The following is a 17,653-nucleotide window of genomic DNA, read 5'->3' on the forward strand; positions in this document are numbered from 1 at the left end:
GTATACTATTGTCAATAATCCCTTATCTTTGATTATCTTCATCCTTAGGCACTTCCAGGAATCCCAGGTCCACAACAAATGTATTTTCGTTCTAAAAATGTCATCCTTTATGTTCCATTAGCTTGTTGTTGTTAGCGTGTTCTGAAAGCTGCACCAAAAGTTCCGACGTGCGCGGGGCTACTCTTTCAAAAAATGCATTTTTTCTTATTTAGGTTCGTTCAAACATGTCAAACGTTGTATAACATAAATCTCTAGGGCCTTTTTCAACGAGAGCTCCAATAAGATTCGAGGGGGACGATTGCATTGTGTTTCAAAACGTTTCGAAAGGGGAGGGTAACCAGGGGCGCCGGCGTCATAATGGTGATGGCCCTCTCCGTGTGACCATGTTCCACAGCGTGTCATTCTGACAGTTTTCACAGTAGGAGACTCAAATCACTTTGTAAAGACTGGGGACATCTATTGGAAGCAATAGGAAGTGCTCAATGAACCATAGCTCACGGTGTGATTAATAGGCAACGTGATGAAGTTGAGTTCGCAATTCAGAATTCCACTTCCTGTTTCGATCTGTCTCGGGGTTTTGACTGCCATATGAGTTCTGTTATACTCACAGACACCATTCAAACAGTTTTAGAAACTTTAGGGTGTTTTCTATCCACAAGTATTAATTATATGCATATCCTAGCTTCTGAGTTTGAGTAGTAGGTCGTTGAAAATGGGCACTAATTTTTTTCAAAATGCGCTGTGGCGCCCCCTATCCTAGGCGACCGTCTAGAGGTTAATTGTGTGTCGTATGCGTATGGTAAAACCTCCAATGGTAACACCTCCTATAGTAACATCTGCTATGGTAACACCTCCTATTGTAACACCTCCTATAGTAACACATCCTATAGTAACACATCCTATAGTAACACCTCCTATGGTAACACATCCTATAGTAACACCTCCTATGGTAACACCTCCTATGGTAACACATCCTATAGTAACACCTCCTATGGTAACACCTCCTATGGTAACACCTCCTATGTAACACCTCCTATGGTAACACCTCCTATGGCTATGGTAACACCTCCTATGGTAACACCTCCTATGGCTATGGTAACACCTCCTATGGTAACACCTCCTATGGTAACACCTCCTATGGTAACACCTCCTATGGTAACACCTCCTATGGCTATGGTAACACCTCCTATGGTAACAACACCTATGGTAACACCTCCTATGGCTATGGTAACACCTCCTATGGTAACACCTCCTATGGTAACACCTCCAATGGTAACACCACCTATGGCAACACCTCCTATGGCTATGGTAACACCTCCTATGGCTATGGTAACACCTCCTATGGTAACACCTCCTATGGTAACACCTCCTATGGTAACACCTCCTATGGCTATGGTAACACCTCCTATGGTAACACCTCCTATGGCTATGGTAACACCTCCTATGGTAACACCTCCTATGGCTATGGTAACACCTCCTATGGTAACACCTCCTATGGTAACACCTCCTATGGCTACGGTAACACCTCCTATGGTAACACCTCCTATGGCTATGGTAACACCTCCTATGGTAACACCACCTATGGCTATGGTAACACCTCCTATGGTAACACCTCCTATGGCTATGGTAACACCTCCTATGGTAACACCTCCTATGGTAACACCTCCTATGGTAACACCACCTATGGCTATGGTAACACCTCCTATGGTAACACCTCCTATGGCTATGGTAACACCTCCTATGGTAACACCTCCTATGGCTATGGTAACACCTCCTATGGTAACACCTCCTATGGTAACACCTCCTGTGGTAACACCTCCTATGGTAACACCTCCTATGGTAACACCTCATATGGCTATGGTAACACCTCCTATGGTAACATCTCCTATGGTAACACCTCCTATGGTAACATCTCCTATGGTAACACCTCCTATGGCTATGGTAACACCTCCTATGGTAACACCTCCTATGATAACACCTCCTATGGTAACACCTCCTATGGTAACACCTCCTATGGCTATGGTAACACCTCCTATGGTAACACCTCCTATGGTAACACCTCCTATGAATACCCTCTTCATAATGCATTATATGTGCATTCATCTGCATAATACGCAATGCAAAATAACCTGTTAGCTCCTATGTCATGCATCATAATAATGCATTAAGCAGATGTATTTATCATTCATTATGTATTGTGTCTTCTTTGTGTTGTCTTTCTCTTCATATTGTGGTGGTAGTGTGTGTTCCTTGATGCGCTCTGGGTCTCTCTGGATACTGGAGACAGACCACCACGCAACTCACTGTGGAAAAAGAGACATGGTTTAACCAAAAACACTATTCATTTACACCCACAACACATCACACGCGCACAAAGTCAAACGTTTGACAACTTACCCTTTTAGCGTGGCACTGCATTGTGCAACCTGGGAGGAGTCATCTAGAAATTGAACAAAATAGGAAAATATATTATATTCTCCTACAGTTCTGAAGGTGACTTGATTGAATAAAGTATGAATATAATAATGTGTCAGAGGAAACCTTTTCCTCACAGCATGTAAAGAAAGTGGAAGAGTTATGTTTTTACCGTTGTTCTGAGTGTTGTTCTGAGTGATGTTGATGTTACCTCCTACTTCCTTATTGCTGATCACTGGGGCACATAGACTGCTTCCACCCTCAGCTGTGAGGGAAGACTGGGGATTGTAGGCTGGGAAGACTGGGGATTGTCGGTCTGGGGGACTGGGGATTGTAGACTGGGGAGACTGGGGATTGTAGGCTGGGGAGACTGGGGATTGTAGGCTGGGGAGACTGGGGATTGTAGGCTGGGGATTGTAGGCTGGGGAGACTGGGGATTGTAGGCCAGGAAGACTAGGAGAGACAATGAGAGATAGAGGTAACACTGGCCTCTATGTCCTCAACCTGGTACTACAACACAAGGCAATACTGACTTGAACCATTTCAGGGAAATTGGTCTGACCTTTGTTGAAAGAGCGTTTCTCCACTGTTGCCCTCTGCTTTCCTCCCTTCAGTGTACTCCTTTTTTCTTCCCAAAGACAAACTTCTCTTTTTGGAGAAAGTGGTAATGTCCCTCTCCTCTCTCCTCCCTTTGGAGCAATTGCTCCCCATCTCTTTCTCTCAAGTCTCAATCTACGGAACATGAGTGAACTCATGAAAACATATTTTTGTATTCTTCAGAAGTCCAAATGTCTAAAACGCCAAATGTGTACTGAACCTTACCAAATTAAAGACAATTGCTGTTACCTAGAAAACAGTTAGAAATATATTTTACTATTTTATGTATTTCAAATCCATTCGAGTTTGATAAATTGTCAAGAACACTTGACTTTCTGTTCCACCACATCAGTAGCACCTAAATATTTGGTTCAAGAAAGATTTATTTCAGAAGTTAATCCAAAACAAACATAATATATTGTAATTATTGAAAGAAGATCCTTATCTTTCTGGTAATAGACATTTACTGCGGCGTCACAGTCATGTCGTCCGAGTTTGGCTGGTGTAGGTTGTTATTGTAAATTAGAATTTGTTCTTAACTGACTTGCCTAGTTAAATAAAGGTTCAATAAAAAGAAATGTTATTGTGTGAGAGAGAGAGAGAGAGAGAGAGAGAGAGAGAGAGAGAGAGAGAGAGAGAGAGAGAGAGAGAGAGAGAGAGAGAGAGAGAGAGAGAGAGAGAGAGACAGAGACAGAGACAGAGACAGAGACACAGACACAGACACAGACACAGACACAGACACAGACAGACAGACAGACAGACAGACAGACAGACAGACAGACAGACAGACAGAATGAGAACCCCTATCCTAGAGAGAATGAAAAGGAAAGAGAACCCCTCCCATCCTGACAGATGTTTATCTTAGTCTCAGAGCACAGTAGGACTGTAAGCAAACAATCTCTACAAAGGCCCCAACAGTACAGAGTTCCAGATGGCTCATTGTTTGGCTAGTGCACTTTTTTATATTCTATTTGATGTATTTTAAGTGTGCAGATATTAGTTATCTGGGTAGAAAATACTGTTCCTTTTCCAACATTCACTGTTTTTCTAAGTATACAAAACACATTTCCTCAGTATTCCCCTAACTGCTGATAAACAGGATGCTGCTTATTTCCTGTTCCAACAACACCTACTCTCCTCTCAACCCCAGACTGTCGCCATGCAATTTCTTTCCCCAAAAGCTCTCTTACATAGGCAGTATTCACATTTCCTCTACCACAATTCCTGATCAAATTATAGTTGTGTCACATTTTCCCACAGCACGCACTCGCTCACTAAAGTAAAAAAAACTGAACAAACACATCGCCTTCCCCGTGGCTCAGTTGGTAGAGCATGGTGTTTACAACGCCAGCATGGTGTGTTATATATACTGGCCTTCCTCGTGGCTCAGTTGGTAGAGCATGGTGTTTACAACGCCAGCATGGTGTGTTATACATACTGGCCCTTCCCCGTGGCTCAGTTGGTAGAGCATGGTGTTTACAACGCCAGCATGGTGTGTTATACATACTGGTCTTCCCCATGGCTCAGTTGGTAGAGCATGGTGTTTACAACACCAGCATGGTGTGTTATACATACTGGCCCTTCCCCGTGGCTCAGTTGGTAGAGCATGGTGTTTACAACACCAGCATGGTGTGTTATACATACTGGCCTTCCCCGTGGCTCAGTTGGTAGAGCATGGTGTTTACAACACCAGCATGGTGGGTTATACATACTGGCCTTCCCCATGGCTCAGTTGGTAGAGCATGGTGTTTACAACACCAGCATGGTGTGTTATACATACTGGCCTTCCCCGTGGCTCAGTTGGTAGAGCATGGTGTTTACAACGCCAGCATGGTGTGTTATATATACTGGCCTTCCCCGTGGCTCAGTTGGTAGAGCATGGTGTTTACAACGCCAGCATGGTGTGTTATACATACTGGCCCTTCCCCGTGGCTCAGTTGGTAGAGCATGGTGTTTACAACACCAGCATGGTGTGTTATACATACTGGTCTTCCCCGTGGCTCAGTTGGTAGAGCATGGTGTTTACAACACCAGCATGGTGTGTTATATATACTGGCCTTCCCTGTGGCTCAGTTGGTAGAGCATGGTGTTTACAACGCCAGCATGGTGTGTTATACATACTGGTCTTCCCCGTGGCTCAGTTGGTAGAGCATGGTGTTTACAACGCCAGCATGGTGTGTTATACATACTGGCCCTTCCCCGTGGCTCAGTTGGTAGAGCATGGTGTTTACAACACCAGCATGGTGTGTTATACTGGCCTTCCCCGTGGCTCAGTTGGTAGAGCATGGTGTTTACAACGCCAGCATGGTGTGTTATACATACTGGTCTTCCCCGTGGCTCAGTTGGTAGAGCATGGTGTTTACAACACCAGCATGGTGTGTTATACATACTGGTCTTCCCCGTGGCTCAGTTGGTAGAGCATGGTGTTTACAACGCCAGCATGGTGTGTTATACATACTGGTCTTACCCGTGGCTCAGTTGGTAGAGCATGGTGTTTACAACGCCAGCATGGTGTGTTATACATACTGGCCCTTCCCCGTGGCTCAGTTGGTAGAGCATGGTGTTTACAACACCAGCATGGTGTGTTATACATACTGGCCTTCCCCGTGGCTCAGTTGGTAGAGCATGGTGTTTACAACGCCAGCATGGTGTGTTATACATACTGGCCTTCCCCGTGGCTCAGTTGGTAGAGCATGGTGTTTACAACACCAGCATGGTGTGTTATACTGGCCTTCCCCGTGGCTCAGTTGGTAGAGCATGGTGTTTACAACGCCAGCATGGTGTGTTATACATACTGGCCCTTCCCCGTGGCTCAGTTGGTAGAGCATGGTGTTTACAACACCAGCATGGTGTGTTATACATACTGGTCTTCCCCGTGGCTCAGTTGGTAGAGCATGGTGTTTACAACACCAGCATGGTGTGTTATACATACTGGCCCTTCCCCGTGGCTCAGTTGGTAGAGCATGGTGTTTACAACGCCAGCATGGTGTGTTATACATACTGGCCCTTCCCCGTGGCTCAGTTGGTAGAGCATGGTGTTTACAACACCAGCATGGTGTGTTATACATACTGGCCCTTCCCCGTGGCTCAGTTGGTAGAGCATGGTGTTTACAACACCAGCATGGTGTGTTATACATACTGGCCCTTCCCCGTGGCTCAGTTGGTAGAGCATGGTGTTTACAACACCAGCATGGTGTGTTATACATACTGGCCTTCCCCGTGGCTCAGTTGGTAGAGCATGGTGTTTACAACACCAGCATGGTGTGTTATACTGGCCTTCCCCATGGCTCAGTTGGTAGAGCATGGTGTTTACAACGCCAGCATGGTGTGTTATATATACTGGCCTTCCCCGTGGCTCAGTTGGTAGAGCATGGTGTTTACAACACCAGCACGGTGTGTTATACATACTGGTCTTCCCCGTGGCTCAGTTGGTAGAGCATGGTGTTTACAACGCCAGCATGGTGTGTTATACATACTGGCCTTCCCCGTGGCTCAGTTGGTAGAGCATGGTGTTTACAACACCAGCATGGTGTGTTATACATACTGGCCCTTCCCCGTGGCTCAGTTGGTAGAGCATGGTGTTTACAACACCAGCATGGTGTGTTATACATACTGGTCTTCCCCGTGGCTCAGTTGGTAGAGCATGGTGTTTACAACGCCAGCATGGTGTGTTATACATACTGGCCTTCCCCGTGGCTCAGTTGGTAGAGCATGGTGTTTACAACGCCAGCATGGTGTGTTATACATACTGGCCTTCCCCATGGCTCAGTTGGTAGAGCATGGTGTTTACAACGCCAGCATGGTGTGTTATACATACTGCCCTTCCCTGTGGCTCAGTTGGTAGAGCATGGTGTTTACAACGCCAGCATGGTGTGTTATACATACTGGTCTTCCCCGTGGCTCAGTTGGTAGAGCATGGTGTTTACAACGCCAGCATGGTGTGTTATACATACTGGCCTTCCCCGTGGCTCAGTTGGTAGAGCATGGTGTTTGCAACGCCAGCATGGTGTTTGCAACGCCAGGGTTGCAATTTTCAAGTGTCTGCCTCAGATGATGAAAATAACTACCAAGATGTCCTTGATCCAATTTTAATTTGTATTATTTATTATTTAACCTTTATTTAACTACGCAAGTCAGTTAAGAACAAAGTGTTATTTACAATGACAGCCTACCAAAAGGCAAAAGGCTCCTGTGGGGACGGGGGCCTGGGATTTAAAAAATAAAATAAATACTATATAAATATAGGACAAAACACACTTCACAAAAAGAGAGACAACACAACACTACATAAAGAGAGACCTAAGACAATAACATAGCAAGGCAGCAACACATGACAACACAACATGGAAACAAAAAGGGTTATTCTATGGGGACAGCGGAAGAATCCTTTTAGGTTCTAGATAGCACCTTTTTTCCTGAGAGTAGACCTATATTGCCGTGGTTTTCTGTAGAAATAAATGCAACAGGTCCTCTGGTGAATCTAGCAAGACAGCGAATCATTGCATCACCGACTAAGTATGAATATAATGAACATTTATGACTTGCACCGTTATGCAATTATTAAGAGACTAGATACAAAGAGCTAATCCTGGCAACCAATGTTCTAGCATTCATTAATGGAGGCAAGCAGATCAGAGATGTCAAGGTGGCATCCAATAATATGCTACAGTATGTGTACTGTATAGTGTACATAACAACTACCAATAGACCTTCTAAATTATAAGCATTTGGTCAATCAAATAATTACTCTGTAAAATGAGGAATGCAGTTACTCTATTTAACTAATTGGATGAAAGAATTGACACTCAAACAATTACAGTGTACTGTACATTAAATACATTATACATTACAGAATTACACAGAGTATATGACTATCACCAATAGGCTTAAACAATGTGGTAACACATGTCTTCAGTTCAGAATAGTCTCTAAGAGAAAACACAATGTGTGTCTGATACACACGAGCTTGGTAGCAAGTTCTCAAAGGTTGAACAAATTCACTGTCCTTTTAACCAAATTCAAGCAGAAACTCACGCCCAACCTGAATTAAGACTTCTTTGCACTTTGCTAGTTATAACAAAAGACAGGAAAACAGCCAGATTCGAATCTAATCAACTCAATGTAAGTAACGTTAGCTAGCAATCTAAATCCAAAAACAGCTTAAATTATTTATTCCTATTTAACAATATTTTAGAAGGCTTACATCAGCCTGCCTAGTCAGCTAGCCAGACAGTTATGTTTAGCCAACGTTAGCTAGCTAGCTAATTGTTTTTGTAGCTTTCATTTTGTATGTAACGTTAGCTTGCACTTAAATGGAATCTCTTGAGGAGATGTTATTTTATCTTTCCAACCAGGCAAAGTACTATGAAGGCACCAATGATCTCGACAAGAAGCACAACATTCGTAGGGGTCAGAAATTCACTATTCAAGGAAGGCACCAGTTCGCTTCTATTACATGACTGGAAGGATTTAGCTATGAACAACCATTTTTCAAAAACCATTAACCCTCTAGGTAGTTGGTCATCTAGAAGTTGCTAGCTATACATTTGTCATCTTGAGGTATCTAGCTATAAGTTAACTCAGATCAATCAAATTGACAAGTCTAAGCATTTTTTTTAATTTAAACTTTATTTAAACTAGACAAGTCAGTGAACTAGGCAAGTCAGTTAAAAGACCAAATTCTTATTTACACTGACGGCCTAGGAACAGTGGGTTAACTGCCTTGTTCAGGGGCAGAATGACAGATGTTTACCTTGTCAGCTCGGGGATTCAATCCACCAACCTTTCTGTTAATGGCCCAATGCTCTAACCAGTGCAGGACATTAAGCACACGGAGGAGATAACCCAGACCTTCTCAGAACCATTGTCTCCAAGCTGCCTTCAAAGCTCAGGGAGAAGTGGAGATCAGCTGTGTGGGATTTTCAGGATCAACACAGCAGAGGAACAAAGTCTGAAGACTTTGTGGAGAAGCAGGCCTGAATTGCATTGGATCCAGTATTCTTTTAAACCTTTTTTATATTCATAAGTATATAGAGTTTTTTTTTAACACAATATACTTGCAGTGAAGCCGCTCAACAACTACATCATATTGGTCATCTAACAGACTCCCATCCAGAGCGACACACAGAGGCACGTTGACAGATCTCCCACAGGGTCAAAAACGGGGACCCGAACCAGCGATCCATTAGCAACTGGCCCAAGCTCCCAACCGCCAGGCCACCAGCCCTCCAAGATCCCCCCCCCACAGTTCCCCAAGAGCTGCCCCTCAACCATCCAAGACCCACCCACAGCCCCCCCAAAGAAAAATAAAATACATATATATATATATATATATATATATATATATATATTCCATTCCCCACCCCAAGATCTCAACCCCCCCATTCACCAACAACCAACAAAATGAACAAAAGAGAAAAAATAGAAAGACAAAGGAAAACAGAAAACCACCAGGCAAAAAACAAAAGACATCCAGGACAACAACAATCACAACAGCAGGCAAACTGAATATGTTGTGCATGTATGGCACTATTTACATGTGTGTCTGTGTATGTGCACATGTGTGCATTTGAATGAGAGTGTGTGTATATACACATGTGTACAAACACCTGCACGGCATCAGCCTCAGACAAACCAACATTAGCTGTAACAACACTGCCCCTCAGTGTCATTCAAACTGGCTTTTTGTTATGTTTATTTTGACTTTGTTTTTTATACTTATATACTTATATATTTTTTATACTTTTATCTTTGACCGTCATTCTATCCCGGTACCCTGCAACTCCACTCCCACTTGTCTCAGCTTCCCTCAGCCCATCCCACCTATCTCTGCAGGCCAGCCTCTTCGGATTTCTACGCAACATATATCTTTCAATGATGATGTGATGTTTAACATTGTCACGCCCTGACCTGAGAGAGCCTTTTTATGTCTCTATTTAGGTTTGGTCAGGGTGTGATTTGGGTGGGCATTCTATGTCTGTATTTCTATGTTGGGGGATTGCTTTGTTTCGGCCGGGTATGGCTCCCAATCAGGAACAGCTGTACATCGTTGTTGCTGATTGGGAGTCATACTTAGGCAGCATGTTTTTCCTTTGGGTTTTGTGGGTAGGTGTTTTCTGTTTAGTGTGTTAGGATACCTGACAGGACTGTTTGGCTGTCGTCTGTGTTTCTTTGTGAAGTGCCTTTTTCATCTAAAATAAAAGATGAACAAATTCCACGCTGCACCTTGGTCTACTACTTCAGACAGCCGTTACAGGGATGCTGCACCTTGGTCTACTACTTCAGACAGCCGTTACAGGGATGCTGCACCTTGGTCTACTACTTCAGACAGCCGTTACAGGGATGCTGCACCTTGGTCTACTACTTCAGACAGCCGTTACAAATATACCATTTCTATCGAATATAATCTACAGAATGCGTATTGAAGATAAATACTTTTACGAGGAGTATTAGTAATTGACTGACCCGGTCTCTCCAGATCTCCTTACAGTACTATTTCTAGGGTCAATTTTATATCAATGCTATGCATTTTCAGCCATTCCTGAACCTGAGACCAGAAACAGGCTACCTGAGGGCAATACCAAAATAAATGGTCTATTGAATATGTAGTCTCACAACAAAATCTGCAGAGCTTTCATGATTGATTTGATGATATGCCCCAAATATTCAACATTTTGTTGGTAGCAAGAATTCTAAATAATAATTTCAGCTCAAACCATGAAGTCTTGAATCTTGCGTCGTTTTATATATCAACTCATACACCTTGTACCATGGAATCGGTACACCAAAAATCTCTTCCCAACTATTTTGCAATCTGTATGGCACAACATCCTGGTCCTCAAATGAAACTGGTATACTTTCCTATTAATGCAATTTTTATTCCTCCGCCAGTTTTGATCCTTTATATTGGTCAGACAGACCAGTTCCCTACATCCTCCCGCTGCCACCTGCCTCCTCCATTTTGGGGTAATGCTGTAATCAATTGGTTGTAATCTTGGATTGAACAGACCTTCCCAAACAATTCTGATAACTCTATGAAGGATATAACTCTACCATTCCAATTTACAATATAATTTAAAAACAGAATACCCTTTTCAAACATCTTTCCCATAAATACAGGTATTTTATCAACCAGCACATTTGAGTTCAGCCATAATATTTGTTTTATCTTTTCAGGGGGATGAAATTGAAATTGTAGCCAGCTCTGCAATGCTTGTTTGAAAAAAAGATACTTTGAAAAAAAGTATAATTCTCAATTAATCTAAAATGAGACATGGCAATCTGCACAAAGGCAAAAAGACCATTTATAAACAATGGATGAGCTTTTCTTAATAATCTACTGGAGAACCATTTAGGGTTCAAGTAAAACTGTTGAATGAGTGAAGCTTTTAGAGAGAGGTTTAGTGCTTTTATATTTAATCATCTCAACCCACCCAAATCATATTCATTATATAGATAGTCACGCTTTATTTTGTCTGGTTCAGCATCCCAGATAAAGAAAATATTTTTTGCTCATTGGATTTGAAAAACAAATCATCAGGAGTAGCAGGGGCATAAACTGAGATAAGACTAAGGAGTTAATCAGGGCATTTTTCCATAAATAGACAAGTATTTACCTCTCCATGGTTGCAGGATCTAATCTATGTACTGTTTCTGGTCATGTGACATTAACCTTGTTTATAGTGTTCTCTGCATGTTTGTTCCAGATGATGTCTACTCTCTGCAGAATCACATGCTCTGTTGATGTAAAAAATAATAATTGTACCTTTATTTAACAAGGCAAGTCAGTTAAGAACAAATTCTTATTTACAATGACGGCCTAGGAACAGTGGGTTAACTGCCTTGTTCAGGGGCATAACAACAGATTTTTACCTTGTCTGCTTGGGGATTCAATCTAGCAACCTTTCGGTTACTGGCCCAACACTCTAACCACTAGGCTACCTGCCGTCCCTCCACTCTAACCACTAGGCTACCTGCCACCCCCTCCACTCTAACCACTAGGCTACCTGCCGCCCCTCCACTCTAACCACTAGGCTACCTGCAGCCCCTCCACTCTAACCACTAGGCTACCTGCCACCATGCCCCCATCTGTGTTGGACATTGTGTTCTTTATAGAGGCTACAGTTTTTATATGATTATATTTAATAACATGACTTTTGGTCTCTTGTTTTCTCAATAAACTGGCAAAGCAGCTTGTCACTGGGACATGGACTGAAACAACTGACCTGAACTTTATTAAAGGTAATAGTGAGCATTGAGTGTTTTTTGCATTCAATGTTATTATTTGATTTCAAATATTTAGTTGCATATTTTGTAACTGTAAGTGTTAACTCTTGAAACAGGGACTTCCTGGAACCATAAAGCAGTGATTGTGGTGTCTTTATGCTCATGGTCAGATTTCACTGTTCTAATATCATCATTTTTTACTAACATACATTTATAATGAGTAATTAACATTGTGTTTTACTAACCTACATTTATAATGAGTAATTAACATTATGTTTTACTAACATACATTTATAATGAGTAATTAACATTATGTTTAACTAACCTACATTTATAATGAGTAATTAACATTATGTTTTACTAACCTACATTTATAATGAGTAATTAACATTATGTTTTACTAACCTACATTTATAATGAGTAATTAACATTATGTTTTACTAACCTACATTTATAATGAGTAATTAACATTATGTTTTACTAACCTACATTTATAATGAGTAATTAACATTATGTTTTACTAACCTACATTTATAATGAGTAATTAACATTATGTTTAACTAACCTACATTTATAATGAGTAATTAACATTATGTTTTACTAACATACATTTATAATGAGTAATTAACATTGTTTATTCATTATTGTCATGACTTCTGCCGAAGTCGGTCCCTCTCCTTGTTCGGCGGTCGACGTCACCGGCCTTCTAGCCATCACTGATCCACTTTTCATTTTCCATTGGTTTTGTCTTGTCTTCCATCACACCTGGTTCCAATCCCATCAATTACATGTTGTGTATTTAACCCTCTGTTTCCCCTCATGTCCTTGTCGGTGATTGTTTGTTGTATGTAATGGTGCATTTATGCTCTGGTGTGCGACGGGTTTTCTACCCACTTCCTTTATTTTGTATATGTTGGTTTTCGGAATTTGCGAGCACTTATTAAACGATTCCGTTTATACCAAGTTCGTTCTCCTGCGCCTGACTTCCCTGCCACCAACACGCACGCTTTACAATATGTTTCACTAACATACATTTATAATGAGTAATTAACATTGTGTTTTATTCATTATGTGTTTTCTTTCCAGTACACATGATATTTTGCCACAGACACTCCATTTGATTACTTGATCGTAAGTGGTATTATGTCAAATGCAGAAAAGGTATTAATTTAGAATTTACAGATTCTCGAAATGAGCAATTGGAAATGCATTGTGACTGTTCTCGTCCTTCAGCCTAATATACCTGGTCTGAGGAGATGGTGGTGTCTGGTCCTTCAGCCTGGTCTGAGGAGATGGTGGTGTCTGGTCCTTCAGCCTGATATACCTGGTCTGAGGAGATGGTGGTGTCTGGTCCTTCAGCCTGGTCTGAGGAGATGGTGGTGTCTGGTCCTTCAGCCTGGTTTGAGGAGATGGTGGTGTCTGGTCCTTCAGCCTGGTCTGAGGAGATGGTGGTGTCTGGTCCTTCTGGGGAACCTGGAGCTGGACAGGTACAATCTGTTATTTGAATAAAAGTCAATGTCTTTGGAAGATTATCCCAAGTGATATTTAATTTTGAAGTGTTGGTACTTTTTTCTGAAAATATCCGGCATGGCAGAAGGCTTGTCCACTGGATAGACTAAGGCAAGGCTTTGTTAAGGGGGATCTCCAGCATAGATTACGAATTTAACGGAAAAGGAGACATGAGGAAGTCACCCAAGTAAGTGTCATGTCATGAAGTTGGTCATTTCTGATAACGAAACCATTTGGAAAATATGACATTATGTCCTGTTCCCAAATGTACTAGTTAAAGGTTTTAGACTACAGTATGTTATAACTATAACTAAAATGGTTTTAGACTACAGTATGTTATAACTATAACTAAAATGGTGGCATGATTTTTACAAACAGCATCAAATATACACTACATGACCAAATGTATGTGGACACCTGCTCACCGACCATCTCATTCCAAAATCATGGGCATTAATATGGAGTTGGTCCCCCCTTTGGTGCTATAACAGCCGCCACTCTTCTGGGAAGGCATTCCACTAGATGTTGGAACATTGCTGTGGGGACTTGCTTCCATTCAGCCACAAGAGCATTAGGGAGGTCGGGCACTGATGTTGGGTGATCAGGCCTGGCTCACAGTTGACGTTCCAATTCATCCCAAAGGTGTTCAACGGGGTTGAGGTCAGCGCTCTGTGAAGGACAGTCAATTTCTTCCACACCAATCTCGACAAACAATTTCTGTATGGACCTCGCTTTGTGCACAGGGACATTGTCAATCAGAAATAGGAATGGGCCTTCCCCAAAATGTTGCCACAGTTGCCAGCACAGAATCATCTAGAATGTAATTGTATGTTGTAGCGTTACGATTTCCCTTCACTGGAACTAAGGAGACTAGCCCGAACCATGGAAAAACAGCCCCAGACCATTATTCCTCCTCCACCAAACTTTACAGTTGGCAGTATACGTTGGGGCAGGTAGTGTTCTCCTGGCATCCGCCAATCCCAGACGTGACAGTCGGACTGCCAGATGGTGAAGCGTGATTCATTACTCCAGAAAACGCGCTTCAGCACTTGGCTGCCCGTTCTGTGAGTTTGTGTGGCCTACCACTTCACGCTTGAGCCATTGTTTCTCCAAGATGTTTCCACTTCACAATAACTGCATTTACAGTTGACCAGGGAATCTCTAGCAGGGCAGAAATGTGATGAACTGACTTTGTGGAAAGGTGGCATCCTATGACGGTGCCACGTTGAAAATCACTGAGCTCTTCAGTAAGGCCTTTCTACTGCCAATGTTTGTCTATGGAGATTACATGGCTGTGTGCTCAATTTTATAGACCTGTCAGCAGCAGGTGTCTGAAATTGCTGAATCCACAAATTTGAAGGGGTGTCTACATACTTTTGTATATCTAGTGTGTGTGTATTTATATATATACACTAGATATACACTAGATATACACTAGATATACAAAAGTATGTAGAACTGCGCATGTGCAGGCCGTCAAACCAAAGACACATACATTTATACTAACTAGACACAGACGCACATGTCATGGAGACGTTGGTTTGCTGAACTGATGGTAGAAACACACCGTCGGGTCTAACGGTCGTCTCACACCGAACTGTGCATGTGCAGGCCGTCAAACCAAAGACACTCCTTCGATATAAAGTCGTTTTTGACTAAAATAATAACGTGTCAGTTTGTCTCTTTCACGAAGTTGGAGTAATAACATGTTCAAATACTTAAGACATTGGCTCGAATCTAGGTTTTGCCTTTAGATTTAGAGAAAATGTACAACTAAGGAGGAATTTTTCACTTCTGACTTCTCAATCCCCAAATCACAACATCGGTCTACTTCCTACAGTCTGCTTCCCAAGCGGTCCCAGTAGACTCGGGATGTTGGTCTCTGGGTTTAGGAATTCTGTTATGTCATTTCCTCATGAAGTTGAAAGTAAGTTTGTGGGCTAATGCACGTACGAAAGGGATGTTGAAACTCTGGCGCACATTTCTCGGCAACATTAGAAGTCGGGTAAAAGTATTGATTTGAAGGAAAGACGAGCAGACTGGTAAGTCTAGAAGCTACTTACACATTATTATAAAGTTAGGTCGTAGTCAGACATTTAATAGTCAAGAGTAGGTTTGATCTATGATCTCTTATCACCATGGGTGTAGTGCTGAGGAGCGCGAGGGAGCACTTTCAATTTGAGAATACAATAAACATTATTCTGATCAATTCTAAATAAATTATATTTAATTACCAGGTAAATGGTAACGTTACTGTTACAAAAAATACTGATTTCTAATAAGATTTTAGCACGGTTAGCTTAAGCTGAATAGTCAGAAAAAATTGGAGGATGGATTTTATACATCTTCTAAAACAGGGCTCTCCGATCCTGTTCCTGGAGAGATACCATCCTTTAGGTTTTCATTCCTATTCAAAACTAGTCACCTGATTAAAATAATGAGTTGGTTTATAAGATAAATCAGGTTAGTTACAGCTGTGGTTGTAGTGAGACCCTACCGGAGGGTAGCGCTCCAGGAACAAGGTTGGAGTGAGACCCTACCGGAGGGTAGCGCTCCAGGAACAGGGTTGGAGTGAGACCCTACCGGAGGGTAGCGCTCCAGGAACAGAGTTGGAGTAAAACCCTACCGGAGGGTAGCGCTACAGAAACAGGGTTGGAGTGTAACCCTACCGGAGGGTAGCGCTCCAGGAACAGGGTTGTAGTGAAACCCTACCGGAGGGTAGCGCTCCAGGAACAGGGTTGTAGTGTAACCCTACCGGAGGGTAGCGCTCCAGGAACAGGGTTGTAGTGTAACCCTACCAGGTTTAGACTGGTCATCTATGATATGTAGGTTATATACAGTACATTCTCTGTCCTGCTACTGGTAGGACTATAACATTATGTTGATCTGAACAGGTTTAGACTGGTCATCTATGATATGTAGGTTATATACAGTACATTCTCTGTCCTGCTACTGGTAGGACTATAACATTATGTTGATCTGAACAGGTTTAGACTGGTCATCTATGATATGTAGGTTATATACAGTACATTCTCTGTCCTGCTACTGGTAGGACCAGGGACGGAAATCCCGGGGGGGACGGGGGACACACGACAATGCCTCACAATGGTTTGATCCACTGCCAGTTCCTTAGCTTGCTAGGTAACAGAGAGGTCGTATCTATTGTCTGAAAGGCACTCAATGCACGTAACTGACGTGAGGTTAATCCAGTCAATCGCGCACACACACTAGCTGATTATGCAGAGCTAGCGCGCAAATATTAACTATTAAGCTAGCTAGTACCTATTCCATTTATGTGGCGTCGTCAAAGATGGAATCTGCATGCAGATGATGTAAGTTAGTGCTTCAAAGTCCCTGTGATAAGGTTAGCGATAAACTGAAATCCAAACTGAACAGAACTACACTCTCTTCTACCATTGTCTTAAATATATTTAATGGTCTCGTTGCAAAAGCTAAATTGTCACAAGTTAACTTTTATTTATTTATTTTATTTCACCTTTATTTAACCCGGGTAGCAAAGATTATAGCAAACACCACTGAAACTGAATTGGTGCTCGCTTGCTTTGCAAATTCAGCTATTGTTGGAAGCCAGCCAATATGAAACAAACTATTAAAATTACAAAAGGTTGCAGCATATAATGTGTAAATGGTGAACTCATACAGCTGTCAACTCTTGTCATTTTAATCCGTTTCACATTTGCTAGCTACCTTTTAGATCGAAGCCCAAATAGAATGATAAAAGATAAGATGATAGAAGCCCATCTCCTACTGTAAATAACCTACACACTGTGTGTGTGTGTGTAGCCAGCCAGCCAGGTAGAAAAATGGCAGAAAAATAAAAGACGGACATCAGAGTATTTTTCAATACACCAAACGTATAGTAAAAACCCTAGTAGCCTAATATCTC

General features: G+C 42.0%; 1 protein-coding gene across 1 annotated transcript; it reads right to left on the reverse strand.

The window, feature by feature from the left end:
- Positions 1-1,989: 1,989 nt before the first annotated feature.
- LOC123740274 (melanoma-associated antigen E1-like) lies at positions 1,990-15,275 on the reverse strand. Its single transcript, XM_045714124.1, has 5 exons — positions 15,269-15,275; positions 13,481-13,716; positions 2,588-2,753; positions 2,398-2,440; positions 1,990-2,303 (listed from the first exon to the last, which is right to left on the reverse strand). The coding sequence occupies exons 1-5, from the start codon at positions 15,273-15,275 to the stop codon at positions 2,189-2,191; spliced, it is 567 nt and encodes a 188-aa protein (XP_045570080.1). The 3' UTR covers positions 1,990-2,188.
- Between the last annotated feature and the right edge of the window lie 2,378 nt (positions 15,276-17,653).

This window comes from Salmo salar, unplaced genomic scaffold, assembly GCF_905237065.1.
Source record: "Salmo salar unplaced genomic scaffold, Ssal_v3.1, whole genome shotgun sequence".
Lineage (NCBI taxonomy): Eukaryota > Metazoa > Chordata > Actinopteri > Salmoniformes > Salmonidae > Salmo > Salmo salar.